Here is a 19,630-nt window from a genome sequence, read left to right on the forward strand (position 1 = left end):
TCAGAACTCTGCCTTCCTGATAAGGGTCAGGGTTCTAATGAAATATGCTGCTACTGTACATTAAGTCCAGAGGTACATGTTTATTCTTAAAACAGCCACCTGTGAATTAATAGTAAAAATCAATGGTTTAAGGTACGTTTGAGATAAAAATTAATAATTTAAGGTTTGAGGGTTTGTCAGTTGTAAATTTGAATAATAAGCCTAGTAATAGTGAAAATCTGATCTTCCAGCGATGTAAAGATATTTACATTTTCTCAGTAATTTTCAATAATAATATTCATCCATTGATTAGAAGGAGTATAGTCTGCAGCTATACCACCCTGAACGTGCCCAGTCTCATCAATTAGAAAGACTGTAAAGTCTAGATTTTTTTATTTTCAGTCCTAACTTTATTCTTTCCTAAGGAAAGTATATAATGTAGTTTTAACCAAAAGAGAAGTAATTACACTTTATGTATTAGACTTGGCATCTTTTTTACTGAAAAGTAATGTTTAACAGACCTCTTTCCGGGCTTCCCCTATGCAGCCCCTTTAAGGCAAGTGTCCTCCTGCTGAATGCCACTTTTCTCATTTTAAAATGTTTTCTGTAAACCCAAAGTAGTTTTGGAAATTTGAACAAAATCTTTTTCAGTTTTCTAAAAGAAGTTAAAATATATCCTGAATTGTATTTTCCCTGGACATGTTTGTTTTTGTTTTTGTTTTTGGTACCGGGGATTGAACTCGGGTCCTTGTGCTTGCACAGCAGGCGGCAAAACCACTGAGTTAAATCCCCGGCCTACCTGGACGTTTTTAAACAGTAACTGATTTGTTTTGTATGAAACATCTTGAAAATAATCATAGATAGATAAAACCAAATCTGAAATTTCCTTAAGAAAGCATTAATGAGTTATGTCTACTACTCTTCTCCCCCACCCCACCCCCCAGAACCAGGGATCGAACTCAGGACCTTGCACTTGTGAGGCAGGCACCGGAACCACTGAGCTAAATACTCTTTAGCCTGCTTAACAACAAAAATTTAAAAAAAAAAAAGTCAATTACCTAACAAATACAATTGAAAATTAAAATATTGTTACTATTTAATAGTCTTTAAAACTTACCTGCAAAAGTCTGGGAGAAGTACCCTTTTGCTTCCACTTCACTTACAATTTTTCCTTTATATCGGGCATCAGTCTCTTGAGAAAGAACGTTTTTAATTAAAATTAGATCACTTGAAAAAGTAGAGAGGTTCATTTCCATAGTGTTGAAAATGCAGCTGCTAAATTAAAAGTTTTAATAGAAGAAATGCAGTAATGTGTGCTTTTTTTATTTTTTGGCTTTCTGCTTGTCCTTTCTCAGTTCAAGGGCAATACTCAGAACAGCAGAGATGATAGGTGGTTATTGGCATTTAAAACAGGTCTTCAGACTTACAGCCCAGTACAAGAAATTTTCTTGCAAGACAGATTTATAATTTGTCAAATAAAAAAATTGGAGTTTTACCTCCAGACTCAAAGAAGAATTTATAAACAATAGAAGTCCCACAGTTCATTCTTTGTGATCTTTAGTTCAGCACAATACTTCTCTTGTAGCCTGAAGAAAAGCAGTCTTCCCCCATCAGCTGCAACACTGCTCTGGTGGTATGAGTCTGTAATCAGTGAAGGAGAAAGGATCTGTGGCAACTGCATTAGTCTGGCCTTCCTGGACCAAGATAAGTAAAGAGCCTGCTGTTGCTACATTTGTAGAAGAGGTAAAAACACCATGAGAAAATACACACTGAGCCTGAGAAAGGCTGAGTGTGGTGCTCCGAGGTCAGACATTTTAAAAGTATGTATTGCTTTTTGTTCCCTTTGTAGCCCACTGCTTCCTGTTCTAGTAGAACTTTGCCAGGTACCTTCTTGGTAATTTGTTTATTATTCCAAAATTTTAGAATTTCCAAAGAAGATGCTTTTCATTATAATTCACTAATTACTAGCCCTCTTGTCCTTCTAAAATAGTGTTTTCAGATAAAAGCAGTTTTTATCTTTATTTACTTTTGATGCTTTTGTTTATTTTTGCTTTTATTTTGAGACAGGATCTTGCTGAATTGCCCAGGCTGGGCTCAAAACTTGTGGTCCTCCTGCCTTAGCCTCCCAGAGTGCTGTGATTTAGAGGTGTGCACCACCCCTCCTGGCTTGATGGGGTTTTTCTTTTTATTTTTATTGATATATGTTGGCGATACATGATGATTACAGTCATCGTGGAGAGTTGGTACGTGTACATAACACCTCTCAATCCTTTCTTCATCCTTCGCCTCCCTCCCGTACCGCGTCCCTCCATTTCTTGCTCCTCCCCTTTTACACAAGGTCTGTCTCCCTGTTTCCTACTATTTACCTTTTGTTTTGCTCTTTAATTTTATTTTGGGTTTCTCATATAAGAGAAATCATGTCATATTTAAGCTTGTGTGTCTGTTTTATTTCACTTGACATTATGGTCTCCATGTGCACCCGTTTTCCTACAAATGACCCAAGTTTACTCTTCTTTATAATGAGTAGTACCCCACTGTGTATAAGTACATTTTCTTTTTTTTTTTTTACAGAGAACCTCTTGATCTTAAAATCATTTCAAAAGTATGCAAGGTCACAAAACTAAGAGCAAGCTTTTGTTTTTTTAAATATATTTGTTCTTATAAATTTCAAAATCTGCACCATTGGATATATAAGCCAAAAATTTTAAATATAAAATCTGAAACTGACAATGTCAGTACTCTATTTTACAAATGTGAAGTGTCAAAATATTTTTCTCAGTAGTACAAGTATATTTATCGCTAAAATTCACAGGGATAAGAATGAATCAGTGAATTATGGGTTTTAATACTTACATAATTAAACAAGTTAGCAGAAAACACAGCACTTCTTTGATGGAAATATTAGTGTCTATGATCAATACTAAACCCAACTGATATTCACTATATTCTTAAATTATAAAATAGGATATTGTATAAAACTTGATTTTAAGAGGCTACTGTTACTATCCATAAGGTAAATAAATGGTCAGCCTTCCCTAAAAAAAAAACACAATTCACAAATTTATTATTCTCCCCTTCTCTATAACGTTTATAAAAGAAATTTGTGGTCACTTATGTCAAAGTAGGCAAACAAGAAGTTCTGTTGCAGAGCATGTTGCCTTTATTGCTGGATTATCCAAAGGCATTTGAAATATTAAAACTTTCGCAGAACATTTACATTACTAAACATAGAAACATCATAAAGATATAGATATATGTCACACGCCATTGAAAAGTTCAAATTGTGCCAGCATTTTCTACAAACTACTCCACAGATGTCCATGTCTTTTTTTGAGAATTCAGAAAACAAATTATAATTATTTACATTTCTTAACAGAAATACGCTGACATGTAGTGTATTAGGCTACCTTGTTTTTCTGCAGTGGTCTCCAATTTGATTGGCCACACAGTAACCACTAAGCCAAGAAGACCTTAGAGGCCTCTGTGAAGTGGACAAAATAAACCTCAGGTCTAGGCCCTGTCAGATTCCACACCCTGGCGGATCCAAGCAGATCTGGGTTACTTACGAAGTCACTTTCCAAGCATGCCTAGCTTTCACTTTTTAAAGAAAAGCACAAGACAAGCATTTGCCATCAACATGTTAAAACTGGGACATTTTACACACACACACATACCTGGATTTCTTTGGCTGCTGCATAGCACTTGGATTCTTGCAATTACTATGTCAGCCAAAGTTCTGGGTAGAACTTCCCATCACTAATCTCCACACTCTGAGATCTCTTATGCCCTGTAGGCATTTGTGCTTACAATTATAATTTGGATTACTTATTAGTAAATTGGTAGAAAAATACATAAGAGGATAGAAGTTAGAGGAAGGACATAAAAGAAGCCCTCCCCTTATACCACAATCTAATCTATTTCCCAAAGCCCTAGCTGTAGATTTCTGAAAGCCTAATAAACAGGAATTCAGCTACATGAGCCCAAAGGCCGTGCCCCTCCATCTCTCCCTTACGATGCATAAAAATGATAAGATTTGCGTGGAACACAGTATGAATAGATGACCTGTAGAGTCGGACATGTCCAGCATTTTGTCACACCCATAATCATTTACAGCAGGTGCTTCCAGAAAGCCTGTCTAAGGAGTGATGAATACTCTGTGGCAATAATGTCAAAACCCTAGTGTGATTCCCTTTTATTTGGGATTGCCCATCATTTAAGAATACAGTTGTGATAGGTAGGACTGTCTAGTCATAATGCTATTGGATTTCTTTTCTTTCTGTCTGGAGGGTAGGGAATGGGGATTTAAACCCAGAGTCTGCACTGAGTTGCATCCCCTTGTCACCCCTGCCCCAAGATAGGGTCTTGCCAGATTGTCCGGGCTAGACTCAAACTTGGGATCCTCTGCTCAGCCTCCCAGAGTGCTGAGGTGACTGATGTGTGCTGCCAGACACACACCTAGGTTGAATTTATTAATCACCAGAGAAGTTCAGTGGACATTGCATGTGTGTGAATCCTAGGCTGAGATTACAATATTTAAAAATTCTGAAAACAGTATTTCTGGTAAATGTCTTCCAACATGATTTGGTTTAGAGAAGGGAACCAAATTTTAAAATTATAAACTGAGGTGCATTTTTCAGTTACCTAGCCTCAGTCTTTTAACCAGTGTTCTATAAATAGATGATACCATAAAAATTTTGGAAATGGACCTCTTTCTTTACCACATTAGTAGTAAGTGTTCTGAAACGAGTGATCTTTTGGCCAAAAGGAGTAAGCTGCTAAGGGAACTAGACCACATTACTTGTAAATACACAGCATTTCCTTGCCTAAGTGTTTGCAACCTACCAAAATCCTCTGTTATAATCACAGCTCTCTATTCATATCCTCCCCCTGCCCGCCGTGTGTGTGTGTGTGTGTGTGTGTTTGTGTGTGTGTGTGTGTGTGTGTGTGTGTGTGTGTCTACCTCCTACCCCTGACCTATCTCCCTTTCCTACTCTCCCAGCCTTTGACTGGGGGACACTAAGGCTACCTGTTTTAAAGAAAATGATGTGTCAGAGTAAAGCCATTGGCTTTTTCACTAGCCAGAGAAGATCATTTTTTATATCAGAGAGGGGTCTTCTGGTTGAAAAGGTAATATAAAAGTGTATTTGGCTATTAAAGTGTATTATTTGTATGTTTGTTCCTTAGTGTAGGAGATTTTTGTCAGTGTCGTTGGAAGTCTTATAACTCAACATCAGCACCAAAAGGCTTTTCTGTTTTGCTCCATATTGAGAAAGTCTCTAGCCTCCTCAAATCCTTTTAGAAAATAGGTCAGATCCAAATAGTTAATGAAGCAAAAAGACAGCATGTGCATGAGAATGGTTCCCAGCTCTGTTTTGAGAACGTTTCACAGCTTCTCTAGAAGTCTCCAGGGATTCCACAAAGTCTCCAGATTAATTTGAATTTTTTTTATCTTGTATGTGCCCTACTCCTCTTTAGATGAGAAGCTAAGTATAACATTGAATCATATCTTGCTGGGTATTCAACAAGGACTTGCCAGGAAGTAGAAAACTTCCCATCTGCTTTTAAAAATTTCTAAATATTTAAATAATCCAAATACCTTTTGTCATTAGTATTTTTCACACTTTCAAAAGAAAAGGACCTTCATCTGAAAACCAAGGGAAACATTTGATGTGGGATATTCTTATCTGCACCTTGATATTTTTCGTGGAAGTCAGGCCCTGAATCCTGTCACAGTCCTTAACTTTTCAATGATTTGGCCTATTTATACCACCAATTTGGGACTAGTGGTCCCAGTGTGTGATGGGTGTTCATTCATTAGTTTGCATTCATCTTGAGAAAAGCCACTTATAAAACAGGATGCCCTTATTTACTATACCAAAATAATACTAAAAAGGGGGGAGAGGGGATTTTGCCAAAAGCTTAAATCTTCTGTGGTATAATCAGGGAGAATATTTCAGGATGTCTCAGAAAGTAAATTGTTGGCCGGATATATTGGGCCTTTAAATATAAATTCTCTTAAGGGAAGAATACTTGGCTTTGGGTTAGAGACAGTGTCCTGAAGTTTTAGCTATCTGGTGAACTTATCTGTCTTTCCTCACTAGTGGCAGTGACAGTCTTAGTGGCAGCTCCCTGGGTTTTCTTGCCAGTTGCGTGCACTGAGCATTTGATATTTTGGCAGACAGAGCTGATTCCTGGATGCGTGTCTGAACCTCTACAGGTCTGCTTCTGGCAGAATTGAGTGTGACTCTTATCCTTTACCCATTAAGCTATCACTATGGCTTCCTTATCTTTATTTCTCCTGCAAACATGCCTTTGAAAGTGTTTGGATCTCTTTTGGCAGTTTATTTGATAATGTACAAGTATAGAAGTATATGTCTTATTTTTAAATTATGTTAGATTTCTTTAGGGAAAAAGAGAGGACTTAAGTGAAAATTTATCAGAAGTTGACAATTCTGATGGACTTACTTTGATTTTCAGTAGAGAGCTCTTTCCTAAGAGTTTTAGAATTCTTTGGGAAACTATTATTTAGTTGCCTCTGTTAGTAAACTCTTTCTCATCACTATAAATCATAAGGATACACACACACACACACACACACACACACACATATAAGAGAAAAACTAGACTCTTTTCTATTTGGACTCAGTATTTTGCGTGTTGTTAGCCAAGGTTGGAAGAAGTGTATTTAAAGGTGGCTGCATGTAATTGCCATATATGGAGTCTTTTCAAAGCCCCAGTCTGATTTACTGTATGTTGGAACAAGCGTTAGCTGCTAAGAGCATAACTAGAACCTTGAAGTAGATAATGCTTAATGTTTATCTCCTCTGTAACAAGGCTGCTTGTATGCTTCTTTTGCTGAGATGTCAAAGCTGACTTAATTTGTTGCTGTGTATTGTGTAAAACATCCCAGAATTACTTGTTATTCATTGGATTTTGATTCTGTTTGAAGTACTTGAACTATTTGGAAATTCTGTGATCAGAAGAGGCACTGACAGCATTCCAAACATGGGAAGCTAGTCCCAAAAGGCCAAAGGCTATTCTCGGCTCCCTTCAGGTATGGGCACCCATGTGACCCATGGCCAGAGGAGTCCAAAGCTTTAGGACAGTTTCAGTGTGATCAGAGATTTTCCCTACCAGAGAAGGCCCCTTGTCATATTAGGGGGAAACTTTTTTTCATCATCATTATTCATTAAAATGAAGCCATTTGCTGGCTGTGCGTTTCAGTGTTTTAGTTGACCCTACAATAACATAGAAAAAAAATCCAGCTAAACTTTTACATTCTATTGAGAATTTTTTAAGTTGTGACTTGCCATGAAGTCTTTTGTGAGCTAATGACCTTAGTTCAGTATAAAACAGTGGTGGCAAACTGATGGCATGGATGTTAATTTGTTTTTCTTTTAAAACTAAAGATGTTAGTATAGGACTTGTTTTTTCTAAACCAAAACCTCAGTATTCAGATTTAATTGCAGTGTTGGCACTTTGTGATAAATAAGAGGGTTTGGGGTTGCAGTTTGGGCGCTCAGTTCTCAAAAACTCACCATCACTGGTATGAAACATATGATTTGCCGTTAAAATAACCAAACAGTGGTTTTCTAAATTGATTTTTTTTTCCCTTTTTTTTTGTGCTGAGGATTGAACCCAGAGAATGCTGAACTACATCCCAAGCCATATTTTTTGAGACAGGGTCTTGCTAAGTTGCATGGAGTTGCCTCAAATTCAAACTCTGTACTTGAGCCTCCCAAATAATAAACTGATGTATATTGATAAAATCTTTATAATTAGGGCGGGGGATTTAGCTCAGTTGGCACCGCGCCTGCCTCTCAAGCAGGTCCTGAGTTAGATCTCCAGTACCACCAAAAAAAAAAACTTTATAATTATGAGTTTTTAATTTATTTTTGGTACTAGCATTTATATTTCCTATAGTCTATGCTGTCTTTTTTTTTTTTTTGGTACCGGGGATCAAACTCGGGACCTTGCACTTACGAGGCAGGCGAGGCAGGCGCTGGAACCACTGAGCTAAATCCCTGGCCCTAGTCTATGCTGTCTTTAATGTGCAATTTTAACTTAATTGTTAAATTAATTTTTCTTTAATATGTTGCTTTAGTCTTCAAGCATAATAGAAGCTCACTGACTTCATAGATCTATGAAAAGATTTGATGTTATTTTAATGCAGTGAGATTTAGGCAGGCGGTATGTAGTGGCAAGACAACTGGTCTGTGAATGAGGATATCTGTATTCTATTATGATCCTGAGACTTTATTTTTTTCACTGATTTAATAAGTCATTTAGTCTCTCCTTTATTTTCTGACCATAAAAATGCATAATGAGGCTCCAAGCATAGTGGCACATGTGTGTAATCACAGTTACCAGGAGACAGACAGAAAAACTAAAAGTTCAAGGCCAGCCTGGGCAACTTAGTGGCACGCTTTCTCAAAATAAAAAGGGCTGGAGATGTAGCTCAGTGGTAGAACACTTGCCTAGCATGCGTGAGGCCCTAGGTTCAGCCCCTAAAACTCCACCTCAAAAAACTGAGACAGGGCCAGGGGTTTGGCTCAGTGGTTCCGCCACCTGCCTCGCAAGTGCAGGGTCCTGAGTTTGATCCCCAGTACCAAAAAACAAAAACAAACAAACCATAAAAACCTGTTTCCTTATTTGGGGCCAAGGATTTAGCTCAGTGGTTTTGCCTCCCGCTGTGCAAGTGCAAGGACCGGAGTTCAATCCCCGGTAACAAAAAAAGAAAAACTGTAAGACCTGGGATCAAACAAAATGGCATTGATTTGTCTTTGCCTCCATCTCTGTAAGTGCAACCCTAAAGCCTAGCAATGATACAAAAGATAATCAGGAGAATACTGAAATTAGGACCTGCAAGTGGTAAAATAATCTGCCAGCAGGGTATCTTGCAGCCACTTACCCAACCAAAGAAGAGGACCCTGGCCTGGTGTTTCTTGACCTCCAGCCTAGCAATACAAGGTGGCTCAGGTGGGCCCATTTCTCTCCTAGATTGGATGGGACTTCTGCCAACAATACTAGGCAAGCCAAGCCAAACTGGCAGAAAGGACTGGAAGCCCTACTGATAATCCGTAGCCACTAGGGAGCAGCTCTCCCTCCTTTCTGTGAGGTGGGCAGGGGAGAAATGACAAAAGGGGATCACATCACAGCAGCCTGACCTGGGAAACAAATTTCAGCTATGAAGTCCAAGAGCTCCCTTTGCTTCCTAGTGGCAACAAGTAGCCATAGGAAACTTCACTGATTCCTCCAAGCAGCACTGACTGAGAACCTACTAACTTTCCACTTCAAGAAATTAGAAAGTGCAAGATCCTGAGTTCGATCCCCAGTACGAAGAAGATAAAAATAAAAAGAAATTAGGAAAAGCAGAGCAAAATTAACTCAGAGCAAACAGAAGCTGGGAAATAATAAAGTAAAAGCATAAATCAAAGACGTTGAAAATTGAATTTTAAAAAACAAGCATGGTGGCACATGCCTGTAACCCCAGTACAATGGGAGGCTGAGTCAGAAGGATCACAAGTTCGAACCCGGCCTGGGCAACATAGTGACTTCGTGAAACCCTGTCTCAAAATATAAAAATTTTTAAAAGGGCTGGGGATATAGCTCAGTGTGAAGATTCTGGATTCGATCCTCAGTACTAGAAGAGAGAGACAGGGATGGGGGGAGAAACTCAATGAAACAAAAGACTTTTTTTTTTAAGATAATGAAGTTGATAAACTATTAGCAAGACTAACAAAAATGAATAAGACACAAATTGTCAGTATCAGGAACGAGATAGGGTTTTTTTTAATCCCACTCCTCACCTCAAGCCAGGAGATATTTCAGGTCCTGCAACTTTGTTTCTTTGTTTGTTTGTTTGGGGTTTGTTTCGTTTTTTGAGGCAGGATCTCACTATATAGTTCAGGCTAGACTTGAACTTGAGGTGATCTTCCTGCCTCAGCCTCCCAAGTGATGAGATTACAGGCATGTGCCACCATGCCCAGCTAAATCCTGCAACTATTAAAAAGTTAATAAGGACCTGAACAACTTTATACTCACAAACTTGATAACTTAGAAAATATGGAACAATTTCTTAAAAGCACAAATTGTAGAACTCAACCAAGATAAAAATAATAATATGAATAGTGCTACAAACATTAAATAAATTGAATTTGTAACTTAGTGAAAGTTTCTGAAGACGAAATCTCCAGGCCCAGATAGTTTTACCCGAGAATTGAAAAGAATCGGGCCAGGGATTTAGCTCAGTGGCACCATGCCTACCTGGTAAGTGCAAGGTCTGGAGTTTGATACCTGGTACCCAGGGGGAAAAAAAGAACCCTAGTTTTACAGTTTCTTCCAAAAACTAGAAAACTTTTCAACTGTTTGTTTTGCTTTTGTTTTTGTTTTTACAGCAGGGGGAATTGAACCTAGCTTCCCTCTGGGGTACATCCCCAGCCCTGTTTTCAATTTTGTTTTTGTTTCTGTTTCTGTTTTTAGCAGTCTCACTAAGTTTTAAGTTTCCCAGTCTGGACTTGAACTTGCAGTCTTCCTGTCTCAACCTATGAGTCCTGGTACCACAGGGCTCCCACCACAACTGTTTCCCCCAGCTATTTTTATATGGCCAATATTACCCTGATACCAAAACAAGGCAAAGACAGTACAAAAAAAAAATATATAGCCATGCATAGTAGTGCATATTTGTAATCCCAGTAACTCAGGAAGCTGAGGCAGGAAGGTTGCAAGCTCAGAGCCAACCTCAGCAACTTAGTGAGACCCTGTCTCAAACTTTAAGCCTGAGACTGGTGGCCCACTTTTGTAATCCCAGCACTTGGAAGGCTGGGGCAGGAAGATTGCCACAGGTTTGAGGCCAGCCTGGACTGCATAGTGAGTTCAAGGCTACCCTGGACTACTCAGTAAGAGCCTGTCTCAGGAAAAAAAAATTGAAAAAAAAATTTTTTTTTGAAAATAAAGCTCACCTGATAGTGCACTTGCATAGTAGATATGAAGTCCTTAATTCTGCCCCAAGTAGTATCAAAAAACAACTTATAAATCAATAACTTTTATGAGCTTAGAAGTATAAAAATCCTCTAACAAATATTGGCAAATAAAATAATTCAACATTGAAAATCTGTGGACACTTCACAGAAAAGTAAGTACAAATGGCCGATAACTATATGAAGAAATGTTGAACATTGCTGGCCATTAGAGAAATGCAAATTAAAAGAACACTGAGATTCCATCTTATGCAAGAAAAAAATGGCCATCATCAAGAAATCAAATAATAACAAATGCTGGCAAGGCTGGAGCAAAAAAGGAACCCTTTTACATTGTTGGTGGGAATATAAACTGGTACTCCACTATAAAAATCAGTAGGGATGGCCAGGGATTTAGCTCAGTGGTTCCGTCGCCTGCCTCTCAACCTCAAGATCCCAAGTTTGATCCCCGGTGCCAAAAAGAAATCAGTAGGGAGATACCTCAAAAAACTAAAGCTAGAAATTCCATTTGACCTAACTATACCTCTCCTTAAGAGTTAGACATCATAGTGCAATGATACATGCATACCCATGTTCATAGCAGCATAATTCACAGTAGCTAAATCTTGGCAGCAGCCTATATGTCCATCATCAGATGAATGGATAAGGAAAATGTGGTATTTACACACAACGGATACTACTCTACCATAAAGACTTACTTGAGGCATTTGTAGGAAAACGAATGTGTCTGAGCCCATTAGTACATGTCAAAGTGAGCATGACTTTGAGTCCATTATATTAAGTGAAATAACATAGGCTGTTCCAAGATTTAGTTATTACGAATTATGCTGCTATGAACGTGGGAGTGCATGTATAACTGTAATATGTCTTTAACTCTTTTGGGAAGATATGTACAAAAGGGATTAGTTGGATCAACAAACTAAAGAAAAAAAAATAGAATAAACACCATGTGATCATTTTTTGACACAAATAGTCATTTGACAGAACTCAAGGCCTATTTATGATTTTTAAAAAACTATCAAGTTAGGCATAAAATCAAACAGTCTCACCTTGAGAAAGAGCATCTACAGCAACTTAAAGCTGACATTCTAATTATGGAGAAAGACTGAACACTTTCCCTTTGAAATCAAGAATAAGCAAAAGACAGCCATTCTCACCACTGCTATTCAGCATCTCACCAAAAGTTCCAGCCACTGCAGTGAGTCAAGAAAAAGAATAAAATATCTACAGATTGGAAGAGAAGAAATAAAGCTAACCCTGTTCAGATGACATGAATGTCTGTACAAACTCCTAGAGCTAATAATGAGTTTGGTGAGGTCTCAGGATATGAGATAAACACACAAAAATCAATTGCATTTCTACATACAAACAATATGTAGAAAACAAAATCTTAAAACAATACCTTTTACAGTCACTCCAAAGTAAATTACTTAGGTATAAACTTGTGCTAAAACTTATACAATACTGATGAAAGAAATTAAAGAAGACATAAATGGAGAGATACATTGCCTTTGTGCTTTTAAGGACTTAACATAGTAAAAATGTTAATTCTCCCCAAATTGACTTGTCGGTTTAAAACATTATCAAAACCCAAGCAAGATTTTTTGTAGGCAGATAAGCTTCTAAAATTTACATGGAAAGGTACAGGCTCTAAAAGCTAAAACAATCTTGAAACATAAGGTACAAGGAAATACTCTCCCAATATTAAGGCCTACTATATAACTACAGTAATCGAGACTGTGATACTGCCAGAGGGATAGGCATATAAATTAATGGGACTGAATAAAGAATACAGAAACAGACCCACACAAGTATGTCCTGCTAATATTTGCAAAGATATACAAGATTCCATAATAGAAGGAGGCTGTCTTTTCCAATAATCTGCTATTTTAGACACAATTTGGAGGAGGGGGTACCAGGCATTGAACTCGGCACCTTGCACTTGGAGCTAAATCCCCGGCCCTAATGCTGCTATTTTAAACCAAAAGAAAACTTAACCTACACTTCATGCTTTAAACAAAAAATTAACTCAGACTAAATCTACAACTCACATGTAAAACTACGAACCCTTAGGGAAAAATGTAGAAAGCTTTGGAAGTAAGGCTAAGAGTTCTTAGCCTTCACAATAAAATAAATCATGATCAATGAAAAGAAAGATTGACATTTTAGACTTTGTTGAAATTAAAAACTTGCTTTGAACTATCCTAGCTGTACTACTATAGTATAGTTTTATAAAATGTTCTTGGTGAGTACAGCTTAAAGGACACAGATAATCTCAATTTTTTATAATTGTATGTAAAGGTACAGTTATTTCATAATAAATTTTATTTTAAAAAAAAAAAAAAAGGGTTCTGCTGCCTGCCTCGCAAGCACAAGGTCCTGAGTTCAATGCGTGGTATAAAAAGAAAAAGCATAGTGAACCCAGCTGTGATGGCGCACACCTGTAACCCAGTACTCAGGAGGCTGAGGCCAGGAGGATTGCAAATTCGAGCCCAATCTGGGCAACTTAGCAAGATCCTGTCTCAAAATAAAAAGAAGGGTGATTAACTGAGCCTAGTCCATATCATATGTGAATGGTTGATTTAAGGTCTGATGTAGACCTGTTCAAACTCTTTTTTACTGTAATTTTTATTCTGTATTTAAAGATTCAAGAGACTTACTGATTCTGACCTTGGGTTAGTCAGTCACCTTGGTTTTCAGTAATTAAGACTCACATTTTAATATAAATTTAGTATATGTCTTATAATCAATATTGATAGGATCTTACTTTAGTTGACAGCCTTTCTTTCCTGATAGCACAGAAATAATGATGCCGTCCTTTGTTCAATAAGATCTGGTAAAAATGTCTAAAACCAATCATTTTTTGCAGTTTTCATTTAAGTATCTCACTTGTCCTGATTTTACTAAACAGGGTTTGGGGGATGAGTCTTTTTTTTTTTCCTTTGAAGGGATTGTTAACAATTTAAGGGTTAGATGGTAAATTCAATGATATTTTGTGGTGATACATTATTTATATATACATAAATGTTGAAACCTCATTTCCCTTCATCTTTTCTTTTTCCCTTTGTTTTTCAAGTATCAATATACAGCATCTGGTTTTATGACAAGAATGACTGTCACCGCATAGCAAAACTCATGGCTGAGTAAGTATTTTTATTACTCTATAGATTGAATTAATGAGATATGAGGAATGAAAAATGACTTCCTACTTCTCTTCGTTACTAAAGTCTATTAGCTCATGTATTTCCCTCCTAATTCTCTTTTTATTGCCAAAAATTTGAAGAAGGCATAAAAACATACCTAAAATTATAATCTTGCTACTCCCGAAGTTCTCATGTCTATTTCCTGTCTTTTTCTATATATGTACCTTAAGTACTGATGTACTTAACCTATAGGTTTATAGGTGTGATTATTTTTTACAAAAATAAGGCAGTTCTGTATATCCTGCTTTTACTGTCAACAGCATTTTTAGGGCATTAAATTTTCTTTATAATATTTATAATAACTACATTATATCTAATCCTACAGATAGTTCATAACTCTTTCAACCTGACTCCCATAGGAAATGGCTACCGAAACTTTGACGTAGCAAGTGATACTGTATTCAGTAGCCAGATAGGAAACTAGCATATGTCTATAATGAATTACTTTGAGTGAACTTCTTATTGACAGGGCAAGATTTAGCAGGCTTCAACCCACTAATGGATTATCTTCCAGAAGAATTTTTGTTAACTTGGAATCTAGAAATTTGGAAAATAACTTTAATGGAATCTGTGTTCTAAAAGGTACCTGGTTGTCCTTTCTCAAGCCAGCCCATAGAAGCCACCCATCGTGTGGCCTAGCCATGTTGCTAGACTGCCAAGCTAGATTCTGGGAGCTTAAAACACTGTGGTTTTTAGAAGGGCCTGAGAGTCAGCAGAGCTGAAGCAAAATGCTGTAGCAGGCAGTGTTTTCTGGTGGACTTCTGCTTCCTCTTCAGTTTTTGCCTGAATCTCAAAAATTTGGCCCTCTTTTCCCCTCTATCAAATCAAAATTCCCTTTTTCTCCTGCAAAGTTTGTGTCCTAGGTACTTTTGTTGTTGCTCGGACAAAATATCCTACACAAGTTAAAGGAGGAAAGGTTTATTTTAGCTCATGGTTTGCAGAGGTTTCCATCCATAGTTGGCCATCCAGCAAGGCAGAGGGGCATTGCATAGGAGAAACAGTTCATGGCATGGCAGGCAGGAAGCAGCAAGCAGCAGCAGTGATCCCTTTCCCTTTTATTTCATTCAGGCTATAAACACCTGGTTGGTGCCACCTACACCCAGGGTGGCCTTTCCCATTATCCACACCCAGAACTGCATAAACCAGTGTACTAATTTAATCAACACACACCCTTAATCGACATTCACACACCCTGGATCAATGGTGGCAAACCTATGGCACCCTTATTTTTTTTTAAGACAAAAGTCGTTAATGTATGAGTTTTTTTCTAAATTAAAACCTCAGTATTCAGGTTTAATTGTGTTCATGCTTCGAGATAAGTGAGTATGGGTTGCAGTTTGGGCACTCAGTCTCTAAAAGGTTCACCATCACTGCCCTAGATCCAGCCACTTCTGAAAAGCCCCACCTATGAGCGCATGAGCCTTTGGAGGAACATCAAGTTTGTATCTACAAATATGGAAGAAAACACTCTTACTTTTTTAAGTCTAATTTTTTTATTCTTTGATACCGGGGATTAAAGTCCAGAACGTGCGCTTGCACAGAAGCGCCAGAACCACTGAGCTAAATCCCCTGCCCTTTAAGTCTAATTTTTAATGAATTCTCTTAAAGTATAGATAATTGACACTAAGACCTCAATTATTTTTATTTATGGTGCTGAGGATTGAAGCCAAGCAGCAGTGAGCTACATCCACAGCCCTTTTGAGTTGGGCACACCTATATTATAATAAAAAGGAATTTTTTGTGTGTTTTGAGACAGGATCTTGCTATGTAGTTCAGGCGGGCCTTGAACTCACTATGTAGCACAGGCTGGCCTACAACTTGCAGTGATCCTCCTGGCTTAGCCTCCTGAGTGCTGGGATTGTGTGCACCACCAAACCTGGCCTCTTGGCGGGGGTGGGGGGTGGGGGGGTGGATTCAGGGTCTTGTTTTGTAGTTAAGGCTGGGTTTAAACTTACTATGTAGCCCAGGCTGCCCTCAAACACAGAGATCCTCCTGCCTCAGCCTCCTGAGTACTGGGATTACAGGTGTGTACCATGCCCAAGTTAAAAAAAATTTAATGGAAATTTTGTTACTTATACACATTGTATTACAAGGTATGATTCAAAAAATATGATGAATCTTTAAATTTTTTTAAAGTTTATTACAGTAAAAAATACATTTTCGGTGCTGGGGATTTAGCTCAGTCGTTCCACCGCCTGCCTCGCAACCGTAAGGTCCTGAGTTCAATCTCCAGTACCAAAAAAAAATAAAACATTTTCATTAATCCCTCTCAAAATTCTCACCCTCATGGCCAGGGATTGAGCTCAGTGGTTCCGCCACCTGCCTTGCAAGCACAAGGACCCAAGATCGATCCCCAGTACCAAAAAAAAACAAAATTTCTCACCCTCACTTCCAACACGATCATCCCATCATTCTTGCCATTTTCTGAAGCCGTTCTGGAAGTCGTCTATTGTTATACTGTTCTGGCTGCCTCCAAATCTTGATCAATTCAAAACCTTTACCTTTCATGGTCATTTTAACTTTGACAAAGAGCCAGAAGTTGCATGATGCCATATCTGGTGAGTAAGGTGGATGAGGACGCCATGATGTTTTATGAGCTGCCTTTCCATTGGATGGCACTTGGCAGCAGAATTCACCATGTTTTTGACACACTTCATAAAGACATGAAAGAGGACCTCTACAGCTGCTTCAAAAAATAGCAGGAAAGATGGGATGAGAGTGTTCAAAGCAATAGAGAGTATTTTGAAGTAAATGTATCTTTTACTTGAAGCGTTCTCTGTATATTTTGATCACCCTTTGTATGTATTTTATATGTGGCCCAAGGTGATTCTTCTCCACTCAATGCAGCCCAAGGGAGCAAGGCCTGTCTACCTGCGGGCCACAGTTTGGACACCTAGAATTTGAGACAGGACCTTGCAGAGTTAGCGGGATTGGATTGGCCTTGAACTCGTGCTTCCCCAGCCTCCCTAGCAGTTGGGATTACAGCATGTGCCGCCACACCCATTACAGTTTCTGAAAAGCTACACATAAAATTGAAAGCACAGGTGGCTGTGGCTAACCCCGTGCTCTAACCCAGGACTCCTGTCCTTTCTTGGCTCAGGACAGACCAGTGTGTGGCACTCAGTGCACCCTGGGGGGCCTGGCTCCCGAGTAACTTGTAGCCATGCATATTAGAAAAAGGGTTAGCTCTCTAGACCTGCACTCTTTTTTATAACTTAATCTCTAAAAAAGAAAACTATTCTTTAACAAAGGCGTTTATTAAGAATAGGGGTTTAGAGCCGGGTGTGGTGGCACCTGCCTATAATCCCAGCATTCAGGAGGCTGAGGCAGGAGGATTCCCATGAGTTCAAGGCCTGGGCTACATAAGTAAGACCCTGTCTCCAAAAGGGGAGGGGAGGGGCCAGGGATTTAGCTCAGTGGTTTCACCACCTGCTGCGCAAGCGCAAGGACCCGAGTTCGATCACTGGTACCAAACAAAAAAGGAAGGGGTGACTGACTTACCTCATGGTTTTGGAGTTTGGGGAGCCCAAGATGACACTGACTTCTGGGGGTGCATCACATGACAACAAGCCTCCTTGCTCAGGTCTGTCTGCGGTTCTTATAAATCCCTAATGCCATCATGAGGCCCCACCTCATGACCTTTAATAATAACTTTGGGGGTGGGGTGTTCCTGGGAGTTAAACCCAAGGCCTCTCAGTTGCTAAGAATGTGCTCTGCCACTGAACTACACACCTAGCCCTGGACCATTTTGTTGTGTTTGGTTTTGAAAGTGACGGCAAAGCCCACTGATTACATAGAAGAAATAGGGTGGGGGTGTTGTTTGTTTGGTTGGGTTTTTTGGTTGTTTGTTTTTTGTTTTTTGTTTTTTATTCACAGTTATCCAGAAATCCAGAATATTTTTCTTAAGTATCTAAACTTGTGAGTATACTCATATATTCACATTTTCTCTTGCAAGATGGTAGCACTGGGGCTCTGAGTAAAAGAATCTGTCTCTCTTGAGCCCTAACAGCTGAGGAGGGGATCATTTTGAACATTTTTCTCTCTCAGGACAAGTGGTAACCCACAGACTCGGGCTTACCTGAAAATACTGTAGTGAACCCAAAAATAGGGTGAGGAAGTAGAAACAGGATGTTATGTCACTAGAAATGCCCTAAAGAGAGACTTGTTTACATTGCAGCATGTTTAACTGGAAGCAGGGGAAGGGATTAGGAAGTACCCTGTTGGTAGATTTAAATGTCTGGCCTATTTATAGATGAAGAGAATACTTTATAAATGATGCCAGTTGTGAGATAGGTGACTTTCTGGTCACCACAGATAAAAAAAGACTCTCTTTTCTTTTTTTAATCTGTCTATATATGCCTCTATTCTCTACCTAATTCAGAATATAACCTCTACTAACTAGAAATGCTGGTAAAATTTTTTGGCATATGTGTGTGTATCTAAACAAATGTATCTATGCTAGGGGTGTAGCTTAGTGGCAGAATGCTCACTTAGCCTGCAGGAGACCCTGGGTTGGATTTCTCAGCACCTCAAATAAATAAGCATGTCTGTCAAGTACCCATTCTATTAAATACTTACAACTGTTTTGACAGCAACAATATGCAGTATTATAAATTCTCCAAGTAAAAAATGGATTTGTTCCAAAAGGTGTTTATGGAAACTGAGACGTTAAGTAGAAAAGTGAGTGAACTTCTAGACCTATGCTTTGTCTAAGTTTGAGTATTCTCTTTGGGCAGTGGCAAAGTTGAAAATCAAACTTAGAAGATGTTGACTCTCCCAAAAAGGGAATTCAGTCTGTCAGAAACTGTTCTTGATAATAAAACCGTTTTTTAATATTTGCTGAGATAGACTATATAAAATTTAAAGAGCTCATGGTAGGGAGCTTTACTTCTGGTCTTACAGCCTTAGAGACATGTTTTGTTTTGAAAGGAAAGAGGCAAAGTGTGAACTGGAAGAGGCCTTAGAGTCCAAGCCTCGTCCACGTGAGAGTCCCTTCCACACCAGCCCTGACAGCTTCTGCTTTCCTCAGTATCAGGCATCCTGAGATGACTTGTTCTACATGTGAGCAGTTGTGGCTGTTAGAAGTGTTCCTTGCTTTGTGTGGCTTGGGGGTTTTTTTGAAACCAGATCTCGCTATGTAGTTCAGGGTGACCTTAAACTCACTGTGTAGCCCGGGCTGGTCTTCAGCTTCTGTCTCAGCCTCCTGAGTGCTGGGATTGCAGGTGTGAGCCACTATGCCCAGCTCAAGTCTAGTGTTCTTTTGAACCAAAATTATTACAGATCCAGTCCAGATCAGAGAAGAGTTGAACACTGACTTGGCCGAGACAGGTGGCATGGAAAGAGGATAGGTGAAAAATAGGCTGTGTGACAGAGTCTTTTCTGAAGGTGCAGTCAGGCTGGTGTGGCCTGTGACTGAGTAGTAAATCAACACTTGGTGCTAGATATGACTCTCGTGTCACATCCCAGGCT

At 38.8% G+C, this 19,630-nt stretch overlaps 1 protein-coding gene across 6 annotated transcripts in view; it reads left to right on the forward strand.

The window, feature by feature from the left end:
• The window catches only part of Dcp1a (decapping mRNA 1A), a 68,357-nt gene that overhangs the window by 14,922 nt on the left and 33,805 nt on the right, over positions 1-19,630 (forward strand). For 4 of the 6 annotated variants that reach the window (XM_004864334.4, XM_021244017.2, XM_004864335.4 and 1 more), the window contains exon 4: positions 14,035-14,101. In XM_004864334.4, the coding sequence (XP_004864391.2) occupies positions 14,035-14,101 (67 nt within the window). Of the gene's footprint in view, positions 1-2,046; positions 2,223-14,034; positions 14,102-19,630 lie in introns of all 6 variants that reach the window. The other 2 variants (XM_013065383.3, XM_021244018.2) reach the window with 2 other exon arrangements.

This window comes from Heterocephalus glaber, unplaced genomic scaffold, assembly GCF_053883595.1.
Source record: "Heterocephalus glaber isolate CG9 unplaced genomic scaffold, H.glaber_assembly_v1.0 deba00001472, whole genome shotgun sequence".
Lineage (NCBI taxonomy): Eukaryota > Metazoa > Chordata > Mammalia > Rodentia > Bathyergidae > Heterocephalus > Heterocephalus glaber.